Source organism: Protomyctophum bolini (assembly GCF_963924005.1).
Source record: "Protomyctophum bolini genome assembly, chromosome: 16".
Classification (NCBI taxonomy): Eukaryota; Metazoa; Chordata; class Actinopteri; order Myctophiformes; family Myctophidae; genus Protomyctophum; species Protomyctophum bolini.
The window spans coordinates 22,883,903-22,899,154 of record NC_137877.1 but is presented as its reverse complement, the minus strand read 5'-3'; the positions used below and the strand labels follow the sequence as shown (position 1 = coordinate 22,899,154).

Sequence of the window (15,252 nt, the reverse complement as noted above, 5' to 3'; positions counted from 1 at the left end):
TGTGTTGCCTGAAAATGGCAGCTGTACATTTTCACACATTTTTGGGGGAAATGTTTTTTAATTAAATTAACAAAAAATACTTTGCAATTCCTGGGTTTTCATTTTGAATGCCCAAAACGGGGAGGCCTATTTGAAAGTCAGTGGTTACCATGGAATCCTGCCTTCAGTCATATCTGACCTGATTTGAACAGGGACGAGCACACTGGTGCACTACACACTGATTCACTGTTCTCTGTACTGAAGCCTGATCTCCATATTACGTTACTTGATCATTAGGCATGTAACGATGTATCGATATATATCAATATTAATCCTGATGATATATATCGTTTTAATAGAAAAAAAATAAAAAAGGCGGGTTAGTGAATTATGGTGTGTGTGATATGAAATGTGAGCTTTAATCATATTCCATCATATTCAAGTGTTTTTGGAGAGAAATGAGACAGACTACATGCCGTTACTTTCAGTAATAGAGGCCTGCAGAGGGGAGCTGTGTGTGTCTGTGACTGTGCCCAGGTGATGGCCGCTGATGCTCATTAATACATCAGTTTCTGCACTGTCAAAATAGATCTACATGTACATTTTCAGTTCTTGCACATAAATTAAGAGAGAGAGAGAGATATATATATATATATATATATATATATATATATATATATATATAATAGAGAGAGAGGTGTACAGGTTGCAGGATAATCAAGCGAAATTTCGGCAGACAAAAATATTTTTTTGATGAAATTTGTATCCCAAATGGTTTGTCTGCTTTCCCCCTGTTTGTTAACTGCCCCCTCCCCCCCTATGTGTGTTAGATGTATTGTATATATTATTATTTCTGTAGGATAGGCAAAATAAGCCACTGGCTTCAGCCTATACCTTTTTGGTCTAAATACTAAGATATATAATGATCAAATGTAATTAATGTAATGTTCATTCTATGACCAAAATAAACTAAACTGAACTGAACCGTCATTTTAATGCCCCCGACAGGTGTAAGGAAGAGGAGCTCGGCTCACCTGACGACAAACGAGAGGAACCAGGCCACAGCTCTCCGGCTGCAGAAGAGCTATGCTCTGAACAGACCCCAGGGGGCGCCATGCTGGACCAGGGGGAAGGCCAAGGGGGCGGGAGTGAGGTGGAGGTGATGGCAGAGGACCAGACTAAACCTCTGCATATTGTCTGGCCCCACAGGTGGTGAGTTGCACGCAAGCCATACACATGCATTCAGGTGGGCAGTTACATGTAAGTCATACACACGCATTCAGGTGGTCAGCTACACGCAAGCCATACACATGCATTCAGGTGGTCAGCTACACGCAAGCCATACACACGCATTCAGGTGGTCAGTTACACGCAAGCCATATACACGCATTCAGGTAGTCAGTTACACGCAAGCCATACACACGCTTTCATGTGGTCAGTTACACACAAGTCATACACACGCATTCTCAGTTCTCCGATGAACTGAGCACATCTACAAGCTCACAATGCGTGTTGTGAGCTCTTTTCAGTTATTAGTTATTTGAAGTCTTTGAAGGGGTAAAACTGACAACATGGTCAGAAGCATTTTCTATAAAAACTCCCAATGGTCTTTGATATTTCATAAAAGCATATAGGTCAAAGCGGGTACAGGCTTTAGGATTTTCCCATCGCATGTTTCCGTGCGGACCTTTGGTGTGCCGGTTCTGCATGTGCACTCGCTCAAAGCCTCAAACCTGTAATTTCTTTTAACTGGTTGGCTGTATGTAGAACAACGAGAACTTAGGTTTAGAACTTTAGCACAATACCTAAACATCCTAATAAAGTCACAGATTAGGACTCGGCCTGACAAAATGTTTCAGTCATGAGATAATATTTTCCTTTATTCCTTTGCATATGCATCAAAACTGTGTTTACGTTATGACGTGAAAGGGTGACAAAACAACAACGTGCACTCAAACCAGTTAAGCCATGTTTATATACTCGTGCCAGTGTGGCCATGCCGGAAATAACAGATTTACAAGCTTCCACCACATTGTGGTGCCATAGGCCTACGTTGTGAGCTTTTGTAGATCAGCTATTTTGATTCGCAACACCGGTGTGTAAGTTACACTGGTGTGTACTGTAACTAACGGATATGTTTGATATTCAAATGTGACAAAACAGTACGATTACTGTCTGTTTCAGTACAGTAAACGGTTTTATTGTAAATTAGCATTCTCATAAACAATAACTATGTTTTATAAATGTTGGGAAATGGTGTTTGTACAGCTAAATCCGCCCCTCCCCAACTTTCAATTGAGCTCATTTGTGATGTCAGGAGTAGAGGAGGTTCATCCTCGTAAACTCACCTAAACCCCTTATAAACTGTAGAATTCAGGTGCATACATTTAACGGTAGAGAGGCATCCAGAGCATTGCAAATATATCTGGTTTTGAGTGCTAGACATTTACAGTGTTCATTTATAGGCCAATATTATAGTCAAAGTAATGGTAATAGTCCTCCACGTCTAGAGGCTTCCTCCACTGGTGATGTCATCACTGTGAAGTTCCTTTCTGCTACCTGCAGGGTCACCCTTTCAAAACATCTAATTTGATGTAATTTCTGTCTAATTATATGAAAATGGAAACTGATATTGCTTAGATATGGACTAATTATGTGAATATCAGACGCTGACCCTATTTTGTGACGCGCTGTGAACTTGTATATCTGCTATTTTAGAACAATTTTTAAAAGTGTGAGAACTAGTGATTTAGAAGGCATTTGTAGAATTGGCCTCTGCAGGTCTTACTGGTTTTCAACCAGTGGTCCGGGGACCACCAGTGGTCATTGAGGGGGTTCCAGGTGGTCCCCAGCTAAATGATGGAGAGTTGGTATGGTAACCAAATGATTGATCTTTAACTCATGAGAGCATAAAATGAAACCAAATGGACCCCTATGGGTCCATTTGGTTTCATTTTAAGCTCTCAAGAGTTACATTATTGTTAAAAATCTGCATTACTTAAGTCTATACAAGAAGAATTGTTGCTTTGCCTGTTATTTCTGCTAATGGTACCAACATCAATACAGCATGGGATTGTGAACAAAATATTATTTAGTTTTGAGAGGCTAAATCTCATCAAATGGTGGTCTGTGGCTCAGATGCTGAATAAATAATGGGCCTTGATATGAAAAGGGTTGAAAACCACTGGTTTAATGTTCTGTCTGTCATGGAGATTAATATCTTCTCATGGCGTATCAAAACACCTTTACACAACCAGGAGGACCCACGTTACCCCAGCTGGCCTGTAGTGTATGGTGCTATCCTTTGATTGCTAGGCTTTGATCTGTGTTCTTTGCCTCTCCTGGTCGGGCCTGGCATGGCATGAGTTAGAACAAAGCAGTCACGCAAGCAAGCAAGCGGTAATCCAATGATGGCGTCGTCGTGTGCGCCTCTCATAGCCTTAGAGTACCTCGGCACAATGGTGTCGGTGTGTTCCAGACCCTGCAGGGGGGCTATTTGCTTTGGATAGTTAGCAAGGACAACAAAACCAAGGGGCATGGGAAATTACTAGCACACTTTGGTACCGGTGGTTTGTGTTATGGGCTGAGATGAGGAGCGAACGGTGTCCTAGTGTACTTGTGAATGAATAATAATAATAATTATTATTATTAGTATTCATTATGCGTGTGTAGAGTATATGACAGGACATTCACCATTATCTGAATCAGCAAGAGAGAATGATCCATTATAAGCATGGATGGGTGTATCTAACAGAAAACTGCATGATCATTACAACCTTTGATGTCTAGGCCCCTTTTTGGAATACTACTCCCCCCCCCAACCCCACCTCCCTGGCGTTCTGCTTCATGTACCTTGGAGAGCAAAGACAACAGGCTTTCTGGGGGAGTTACATTTTTCTCCCCTGACTCTTCGGCTGCAGGTCTGACTTTCCTCCGCAAGAAACATTCCTGTAAATCAGATTAACAGCCCGAGAAAAAGACCACCATCGCCGCAGGTTCCATCGGTTGGCGTCACTATTGGGCCATTCATTGTCAGCGGTATCCAACGCCGCCCGCCCCACTCTCTCTCTGTTTAGCTCCGACTATCTGTTTTTCACCTACTCTTATATCAGTAACAATGGCACCCGCCATGTAATCTCTTCTAAACTGAGCAAAACACAGATGGATTATCGCTCCCAACATCCAAGCTTCATAAACGTTGGCTTTATTCTGGGCTAAATTAGGATTTACACAGAGTAAGGGAGAGTTGAGTGAGACATAGGGAGGGGGAGAGAGAGAGAGAGGCGTCCCGTTAATCTCCCAATTGAAGCTGCTCTCAGTTTGTTCCATTTGGTCCTCATATTTTCACTCTCTCGCCCTCCACTTTTCTTCTTTTTTTTTTTTTCGTGCTCTGTTGCAGATTGTTAATCTGTGTGTGGCCTGGATCCTCAGATTATGGGACCGTCTTATTGCAGGCACTGCTTTCCAGGGGAGGGATGGAGGGAGTGGGGGTGATGCATGGGATCAACGTGGACAGCTGTTTGCAGCCAGGTGAAGGAGACCGGCTGCGTGCCGCAGTAGCGTTGACCGGTGGGGGTAGGTTTTAAAGCTCTCTATCAAAGCTTTAGCTCTCTGGGCTCGGGACACACTAAAGGGTGATCAGGATCAGCTTTCACCTCAAGAGGATTGCCTGCTGTCCTGTTGCAACTCTGATTGAAATGGAATAACGAGACGGAGCACACCAAGCGCCATCACGTTGTTACATACAATTAAGAGAGAGGGCCGCGGGTCAGGAAGGAATACCGCAAGATGCTCAACGTGATGGATGGATGGATGGATGGATGGACAGACAGACAGACAGACAGACAGACAGACAGACGGACGGGGGAAATACAGACAGACAGACAGACAGACAGACGGACAGGCAGACAGACAGACGGGGGAAATACAGACAGACAGACAGGCAGGCAGACAGACAGACAGACAGACAGACAGGCAGGCAGGCAGGCAGGCAGGCAGGCACACGGGAAATTCACCATAGCAGCACAGCAGTAAGGGTGACGCACAGATACAGGGCAGGTACAGTACGGGTGATCTCGTAAAATAGAAATAAGTAGGTCTTGATGTTACAAGCCTGATGCTGGATTTGAGGCGATCATTTGAGAAGCATTTTGTTTTGTTAAGCCATCCCCCAGCTAGTTGATGTACTGTACTGTACTGTACTGTACTGTACTGTACTGTACTGTACTGTACTGTACTGTACTGTACTGTACTGTACTGTACTGTACTGTACTGTACTGTACTGTACTGTACTGTACTGTACTGTACTGTACTGTTGATTAGTGGTGGGAGTCCTTGGGGGGGTTAATATAGCATCACAATAATTTTAACCATTTCTAACCATATTTTATACTTTATACTCTATACCAGTAAGACGCGCAAAAGCGGGAAGCGAACGCAGCTCGTACATATTTGGGTTTTGGACGTATAGCTGCTTTGGGGACTCCTTATATGGTTATGGCTGAGTCATGGTGACGTAATAACTCAGCTCCATATATGGGCACAAAAGCGGGACAGACACACACACAGACAGACAGACATGATCTGCTAGGTCTCATAGTAAGGAAAAAAATCAATAATATATTTTTTTAAAGTGAGGGGCGCTCTTGTCATCTTATCCTCATAGTACATCATCACATTCTGGCGTCTTCACTTTTCTGCCCTCACTTTTTAGTTTTCATCCTCAATATGTACTTTGCTCAGGCAATCAAATCATCGCTTTGACATGATCAGCCAATCAAATCATCACAATAATTCACACAAACACACAAACTGGGAGGGGCCCCTCAAAAAACAAACATTTTATCACCATACTAGAGAGGAGCATGATTTCGAGTAGGTACGGTTAAGACATTAAGGCTAAAAGAATAACAAAAACAGTCCTGTGGACTTGTTTCCATTGTGGTCCTATTGCTACTGTCTCCCACCCTGTCACCCGTCCCGTCCCCTGTGGGCATGGCCTTGCCCTGACCTGAGCCAAACCCTGCCTTCATTAAGGCATTAGTGACACTGAGCTGTTTGAGTCATCTGTTTAATTGGTGTTGTTGGGGCTACTTGTATATTTCCTTAAAATCTGGTCTGAAGTTGTTCGTTATGATCACAATGAGGTCACGACGGTATTTCTCCCAGTATTATTTCCTAGTATAGAATGGAGGGCAGACTACTGAAATAGCTTTTAGTGTAGTCCGACTGGTTTCACATGTTTTGGTCCGATGCCGATGGCGATTTTGGAGAGGCCTCGACCACTGATTATCAAAGTTTTGACCCATATTGGATGAACAAGCAAATATAAAATACACACATGAACTAAGCTTCGTTTTATTTAACCGCTTAAGCCCTATTAAAAATGTTCATAGCCAAAACAAGCTCACAACACGTTATAACAAACAAATCGGCTATTTCTGAAAAAGTTAAAACTTTTAAAACCTTTCAAAATGGGGATGCCGGGATGAAAGTGGTAAAGCATTGAGACACGGTGGGTGTATAAGTGCAGATACCAATGTTCAAATAATGGCTAATATATCAGCCAGAACATTACATCGGTCTAGCTGGCTGTAGCACTCAGACCATGTGACGCAAGAAAAGTCCCCATTTGATCTAATGATAATACATTCCTGGGGCAGGACGCGGTCGGAGTGACTCGCTGCTTTCTCTGTGCAGGGTGATATACACTGTTGAAAGTGTTACGTAATCAAAAGTATGTCCGCTAATGTGGAGGACATGATATTGTTACGGCTTTTATAGTGAATCACACTTAAAGCGAACTGGGAACTGAACCCATCGCCCCTTGTTCGTATGCTCTCCAGTGTACAATTCTGGTCCGCTGTTACAACCATAAGTATCCTCTGTTTAATTCACTAGCATATAGCCCACATTTACTCTGTTTCAAAGCTGCATTTGTACTGTAATGTCAAGAGTTTTCACGCTCTACGGTTCCCACATGGTTTGGGGTTTTTTTTACGGCATGTGAAATGTTGCCTTTTTGAACACACAGCGTACGCCTTTCCTCTCGCACGGTCATAGCGCAGACTGTCACAATCTCCCCTCAACAAGCCTCTTCTTTGTCTTTCAAGTGTCCCTTAATTAGGGCTTCAGTCGTTGGGTTTCCTGGTGATGGGGCTCGTTTCACATTGTGCATTGGAGTAAATAGTATTTGAATTTTAAAACGCACCTCTTGGGTGCAACATAAAGGGGAATATTTAATCACTGATCTCTAAATGAGAGGATCTTATTTTCTTTTGGGTTGGTATGTTATGCATATTAATGAGGCTTCTCTGGTTATCCACGGAAGATAGCTACTTTTTTCTCTCTCTCCACTTGATAATTTTCTTTTTCTTTTCTCACATTTCCCTCTTCTCCTTTCCTTTACTTTCTCACATGGGTTTCATCTGCATGCGTCTTCGAGGTCACCGGGGTGATGAGAGAGAGAGAGCACAAACCACTCAGGGGTATTACTATAAGATTTTCATAAGCAAAGAAATCGGTGTCATCCTGTACTGTACTGTACTGTACTGTACTGGATCGGAGAAACATCGGTACTCAGACTTCACGTTTACCGTGCGAGGGCTATTCACCTTCGCTTTGGATTCTTTTGAACATTCTTCGTTTTTGAACATCTTTTATCATTTAAAAAATGATATATATTAAAGTATTTATTTTTAACCACACGTTCATGTGATTAAAATCATTTTCATTTTCTGCTATATTTCCCCAGAATAGGGACCTTCCTATTCTGCCAAAAATAGCAGATCCACAAGTCGCACAGCACGTAGCAACGCCAAGACATTTGGTGTAGAGGGGCCTAGAGGGGGCCTAGTAGTATATGAGGAATGAAGTATATAGGGTTTTAAGTGGTTAAAATCATAATCTATTTTATTTCGTTTTTTGGTGACCTTGGCTTTAGTTCTCAATGCGATTAATCTCTGCTCGTGTCTTAACATTTGGTTCTGTGTACACAACAAAAATCCCTTCGTGTATCCGTTTGCAACTCTTGTGGGTGAACCAAAACGTAACCGAGCACAGGTCCATTTGGTTATACGTTTTTACAGCGTACATTTTGTTCTCACTGCATCGACTTATATTTTCAGGGTCAAGTCAGTCCCACTTGACATCCGCACACTGCACCTGATGTCCCCCTCGAACCCCTCCTCCTCCTCCCCCTTGCTCTCTCTCTCTCTATCTCTCTCTCTCTCTCGCTCTCTCTCTCTCTCTCTCTCTCTCTCTCTCTCTCCACACCACCCCCCCCCACCTCCCCCATGCGCCCTGAGCGGCATTGAACTACACTCTCTACCTTTTCAGATTAGAGAGAGAGAGGAGAGGAAGCAACCTCTATTTGCCTTAGCTGCAGATTAGCGGGGGCATCGCACAGCAGCGCCGGGCGGGGATGATTATGGGAAGATGATGCCACATAGCTTTTGTTTGTCACTCACCCACTAATCAGTGGGCTGACAGCTCAGACTGGGTTTGACTGTCGCTGGGGGTTAACGGTCCTCATTAAAAGATCTAGGTCATCAGTAGGGAGCCTGGGCCCTAGCACAACCATCCAGGGGAGGTGTGTGTGTGTGTGTGTGTGTGTGTGTGTGTGTGTGTGTGTGTGTGTGTGTGTGTGTGTGTGTGTGTGTGTGTGTGTGTGTGTGTGTGTGTGTGTGTGTGTGTGTGTGTGTGTGTGTGTGTGTGTGTGTGTGTGTGTGTGTGTGTGTGTGTGTGTGTGTGTGTGTGTGTGTGTGTGTGTGTGCTTCAGAGAAACAGGGCTCTCTGGCGTTCTCGCCAGACATCTGTCTCTGTGTGTATACTGTATATACGGTCTGTATTTGGACATGTATAATCTATCCTTGAGTTTATATGCCCATTAGTGCACACGGTGATATTACATGAAGTGTGTGCCGTTATACAGTATCTATCTACAACGTGTGTGTGTGTGTACTCGCACGTGTGCATGCACACGAAATGAGGGGTCGCTCAGGAGCCTCTCCCTGACAGTCATATCCCACACATTAATTAACACTCATTTTTTCCTGCAGAGGGTGGGGTGGGGAGGAGGGGGGGGGGTTCCGTTATCAAGCGTTTCATTCGCTCATTGTCCTCCCCTGTATCAGTAATGGGGGAATAGGGATTCATGCCTCGTGTAAGGAGTTAAAAAGGCTAGGAAATAAGGGAATTAGCTTCTTATCCACAGGGGAAAGCCAGTGAATGTGAGCGGTGGAAATGAGAATAAATAAGCCTCCCTCTAATGCCTCACCTAAGGAAATCCCACTGAGGTGCTTGCATGCTGCTGTGGCGCAAAAAGGAAAGAAGGGCGCCTTCTTTTGTCGAATTCTTTTAGCTTCGCAGAGACTTGTTTGACCTTCACGCACTTTGACTTTGCTTCAGACAAAAATATGAAGATGTTTCTTCCCCTCCTCCCCCCCCTGCTTTCTATCACAATGAGACTCCACAAAGACAGCGCGGGCTAATTGGCCTACCTTAAGGAGAGGGGGGGGGGGATGTTGATGCGTGATGTTTCTATTGTCATGTCGGGACCACCGACGAAATGGGAGCGAGACGAGAGAGGAGAGCGACGACAAGGAGGTAGACGAAAGATGAGTTATAAGGCAGCAGGAAATGCAGGCTCGGAATAGGCACAGAAAAATTCACCACCATTTGATTTCGAGTCGTGGAACCTTGTTGCACGGGCGGCATTGCTACTCCGTCAGCCCCGGGCATTGCGGGTTTCTGAATTGTTGAACCATCAAATGTCACACGATGGGAGCAAAGAAAGGAAGAAAATAACTCCTGCTTTTCTCAGGCAGAGCCCATCCAATTACAGCACTATTGACAAGTCCCAGTCTACCAGCCACAGCACTGACCGCTCATCCTCGCACATTTTGTTTTATAGCTAATGACAGTATGATAGGATGAGATAAACATTTATTGATCCCTGTTGGGTATAATTCAGGTGTTTTAGCAGCAACAGGAGTTGTGAATATACACTATAGTCTATAGGTCCATAGATATGTATAGAGATGTATAAAATAACTCAACGTAAAAGTCTGACACTCGTCATAATGCACTGATTCTAACTGACTTAACACATGTACATTATGTCTATAAACACAAGTATAAATGTACAATCTGTGACCATATATGCATATGCATCTATTGCCGATGCATATACGATGACTGGGTATTATTATAATATGTAGACAGACTATCAACTGTGAATATGACTAGACTAAGACTATATGAATAGTGTCAACTGGCCTTCAACAGTGAGTGTCTTCTATCGGCAGTGAATAATGGATACAGTATACCATACAATACAATCTATATGATCCAACAGTTCTCCTCGCCATGGCATTGTAGGCATTGTTTGTATTCACTTTGAAAGAAAATGTCTTTATGCACACCTACGATAGCCTGATTATCATACTGTAGCTTTCTTGAAGCTTCAGTCCACTCAGAGAGTGGGCGGGGTCGTAACGTTTCTGTCGTCAGACCTTCATTGGGCATTTAAAAACTAATTTCCTTTAATATCTACAAGCTCACAACATGTCACAATGCATCGCGCTGTGAGCTTGTAAATCTATTTCACACTTATCTCCGCCATCTGTCATAGTTCGATGTGTGTACAATTCCCAGTAGTCCGTGTGCAAACCAGCGCCAGTGGCCGTCCATGCAGTCAGTCCCAACAAACAGCAGGTGACAAATCAACAGTCAGGTTTGATCACGGCACACAGGGGAGTAAAGGTGCCAGCAGGTGCGATCCGCTAATGTTAATGAACACTCCACACCGGGCTTTTATGGGGTTTTTTTCTCCCCCCCCCCTCTTCCCTTCATCTCAGCCATCGACATTAGCATGGCGGTGAGTGGCAGGCCACTGGGCACGGTGTGACATCTGCTTGGCAGCTGAGCACGGCACCTGCGTGTTAACTAGGTGCTCCTACCTCCCAGGCTAAGCAGCCTCACATCAAGGATGAGTGGCTGGGTGAGCGGAGCAGAACAGGAGCACAGAGCAGGGATCTCTGGCAGCTTGTTAAATCCTCCCCACCTGGCGCAGCACAACCACACATATCACAGTCAATTGCCCTCTGGGGAGAGCTATGATCTCTTTCTCTCGCTCGCAGTTTGCCGCCGCTTGTACAACCTGGGCTGTCTGCTTTGTGTGTGGGTGTGTGCGCGTGTGCGTGTGTGTGTGTGTGTGTGTGTGTGTGCGTGCGACGTGCGTGCATACTTGTATAGCTATACTTGTGAGGGCCAAATATACCCACAGGTATAGTAGAATTTCAGTAATAGGCACTGTGTGCAGGACAGTTGCCCCGGTCGTCTCAATAGATATACCTTCTTATAATGGTTACAAAAATCTTTTTTTGAGTGGTGTAACAACTCCAAGGAACAGCAATGTCCGTGTACACCTACCTATCATGAGCACGGGTATATGACTATTAGTACCAGTAGGGGTGCTGTTTGCCAGAAACAGAGAGAGAGAGAGATATTATTAGTGCTGCACTGTTGCCTGCTAATGAGAGAGAGAGAGAGGAGAGGGGGGGTGGGGGGGAGAGGCGAGTTGCACCACTCAGTTCACACAGGTGTGATTTTAGAATTATGATTGCAATTGGGAAGGATATTCAGGTTGAAGATGAGGTTTTTTATGTTTAGGGGTTGGGGTTTGAGTTATGCCTGATTTGTACGTAGTTGCACGGTGGGTCATACACCGGAAATAAGCAATGTACAAGCTCACAACACAAAATACTGTTTTGAGCTTTGGAGCATGATCCAGCAAGCAGACCTTATTTTTCTTTGTGGATGCTGGCCTCAGCCCAGCACCTGGTCTTAGTAGATCTGCATGCTTTATTGTTGTCTTCAATTGTAGCATTAAAATTGCCATCCTGAAATGTTGATCACAGGTGTAGTGTGTGTGTGTAGTACAATTTGCGAAATATACATTTTTAGAAGCATTTTCCTCAACGTCAAAAAGAGAAATGATTGTTTTGTGGTTAAAGATTTGGAGAATTAGGCTTACAATTTGGAAAAGCCTAATTCATGCTTGATCTAAAAGCTCAATTTGTGGCTTTTTTCCCAGCAATTTTCTAAATGTTGTCCCCACAAGTACAGTAATACAAACACAAATGTGTGTGTGTGTGTGTGTGTGTGTGCGACTGAATAAATCAGAGAGGTGAGTTGGGCCAGGAGTGTTGTAGGTCTGTCGCTCTAGGCGTCCCAGCTCCGCTCCTATTTGTGTATTAATGTCTCTGTAACTGTATGTGTGTGTGTATACGTACAAGAGGCATCAAAAGAGCCATGATTGTGTTTGTGTTTGGGATTGAAGGGAACACGATAAAGACCCCGAGCTGTTCTTCAAGACGCTGCTCAAGCTAAAAGAGAGAGGCCTGGACTTCCAACTGTCTGTCCTGGGGGAGAGCTTCACCGATGTGCCAGGTGCATACCACGCACACACACACATACACATACACTCTGAGGCTGACACCCATGCATACACGGATTTCTTCTTAGTTTGTTGTCGTGCAGAAACCTTGTACCATGGGCATGTGCATTGCTCACTTTACACAATCTATGCCAATCTCGAGATTCCTTGTGTTTGGGTACTAAACCCACCTGTGCCAATTACGAGAATCTTGTGTTTCGTTGGTTTCTATCAATCCAGAATATTGTCTCGTCCACGGTGTGAAGCAATGTGTCCGCACCATTCACATACATCCAAGCGTTGGCTCGTAGCCAACGCAAGGAGGCTGGTAGAACCGTCACTAAATCAGCCGGGACAACGCTCCACACAAAGCTATCCAATGAACTTCCCATTGTAATGAACTGCAGACTCACTCCCAATCTCCCACCGTAGTCTGAAAACTCACTTCTTCAGACTCCATCTTAGCCCGTAGCACTTGCCATAGCACTTGCACTAGCCTCGTCGACCTCCAGGTGTATGCAAAGGCTAAACTTGTGCAATTTATATAGCATTTTATGTAGACATCGCACTCTATAGTATATACTCATAGCTGTTCTTAGCAAGCTTATGATTCTTCATGACTATTTCTGTGTAGGCTATTTGATGTATTACCATGTGTTGTTCTTGCTTACTGTAAATCAGTCTGGATTAAGAGCATCTGCTAAATGCCTAAATTGTAAATTGTACCTCCATATTTCAGCTTTGTGTTTTTTTCTTCTTGTTGCTTTGTTGTAAATTAACGATTTACTACGCCGCAGCCTTACGTCTACTACCCATTGTGAGCTTGGGGATCTGCTATTTTCTCTTTTTTTTAACATTTTTAAATTGGAAGTGGTTAAGTCTGTCTGTGGCTTTTATGAATACTGAACCAATGAAAAGTGTTAACAAGAGCTTGTGACTAAATGATGACGATATCGTCCCTGTCGGATGGAAACCTCATATGTCCAAAACTGTTACTTTTCAATTTTACAATTTACAATTTAGGCATTTAGCAGACGCTCTTAATCCAGAGCGACTTACATTAAGCAAGAACAAAAGCACAGGAATACATCACATAAAAGCATTTATCATGAAACATGCGTAAGCTAAGAAAGTAACAGTGGAATATCTATATAATGAAACTATACTATATTCAGGATTCAAATACAAAAGTTGCAGATATACAATGCCCGAAACACGTGGCTTTGTAGATCTGCTACTTTTGAGTGACACTGTAGTACGATCAAGTAGGACGTTAATTAAAATAAATAAATAAATAAACCGTTTTGACATACAAGGTTTCCACCCAACAGCAACCTTACACGGAGGCAGGTTCCATGGTGACATTCAAAGCAGCAACTAGAGAGAGAGAAAACTTTGCTGACTTTTCACTCACCTTTAAGAAGTTGCAACAGCCGATATCATCCTTTTTATTGCAAGTTGTCGTGCCCCAGGAGGCAGATGTAAATACTCCTTTGGTTTAAAACATTATTGGTTATTAGATTAGATTAAGGGCTAAGGTCATCAGACTGGGCCAGTGCATTTAGCCCTGCGGACACTTTTTAATTGATAAAACACACTCTCCATTTGCGGGCTGATGATGCTATAATGACTTTGGGACACTCACATGTATTTATGGCGCTGTGTTAAGTTAATTAATACACACTCCCCGCCATGGCTGGAAGCAAAGCCAGAGTTACAGGAAACACACTCTCTTATATTGGGATGTAAACTTTTATAGTAGCATAAACAGATGGAAAGGCCGACCGTAAATTTAGTCTCATATTTAGTAATTACCTTTATGATTGCTCGGAAGGCAATCACATTAGGACAATTTTAATCTACTTTGATTTTCTTAATAGGGTCACCGTTATTGATTATTTTCACCCCCTTACCTGTTTTTCCTTCCTTATTATTATGTTTGCAGCCGCATATCATAAACTCAAAGATTACCCTTCAGGCACCCGCGACCCCTATTTGGAAATTAAATGAAGATCTTTCACAAACCTGGCACGTTTTGGGCTGGTCTGTTGCTGAGTGTGACTCTCTCCTTGCCCACTTCTCTCGCTCCACACACTCCTGAGCTCATCAGTTCTTTTAGCGCGGACGCAGCAGCATCCCAGGAAGTCATTAGACCATCCTAAATGTCACGGCAGATGGCTTCCCAATGACATGCATTCACTTGCAATTATTTCATGCCTTTTAGTGTCCGTTTAGCCAACCTGGCATCCCTATTTTGGGCATGAGATTATAGGTGAAAATGTCTCATTTTATTATTATAATTATTTTCTTCTTATGTTCACTGTATTGACTGTGTTGTTAAATATAAAAATAAATAAAAATCCAATAAACTACTAATCACACAAAAAAAACCTACAAGCTCAGAACGCATCGTGATGCGATATGTTGTGAGGTTGTAGATCAGCAGTTATTTGCTGACAAACCATACAGGGTTTAACCCATTAGGGTTTCTAAATCAGTAGTTCTCAAACTTCCAAGATTTTTCAAAACATTTTAAAGATGCATTGTGAGCTTGTACAGCTGCTATTTTTGAATAGCCAACTCTATATCTAAAATGACACATGACGCTTTCCCAGTAGTTAAATGGAGTTCTCTCAAACGGAAATCTAATTGGCTCCGTTGACGGCCCATTAGCAGTGAGCAGCTCCTGATACGTAGAGCGCTTGACTTTCATTGGCTCCGACAAAAACGCAGCAAATCTTTGTGGCATTTGACTCAATCAGTTGCAAGGGCATACCGTATCAACTCATTCCATCTGATGGCGCCAATCATAAAACGGTAACAAAGATGGCCAT

At 43.2% G+C, this 15,252-nt stretch overlaps 1 protein-coding gene across 1 annotated transcript in view; it reads left to right on the top strand.

Annotated features, from left to right (window-relative positions):
• The window catches only part of gtdc1 (glycosyltransferase-like domain containing 1), a 52,467-nt gene that overhangs the window by 29,895 nt on the left and 7,320 nt on the right, over positions 1 to 15,252 (top strand). Inside the window, exons 6-7 of the mRNA XM_080785314.1 lie at positions 988 to 1,191; positions 12,323 to 12,432. Coding sequence (XP_080641440.1) covers positions 988 to 1,191; positions 12,323 to 12,432 — 314 coding nt within the window. The remainder of the gene's footprint in view (positions 1 to 987; positions 1,192 to 12,322; positions 12,433 to 15,252) is intronic.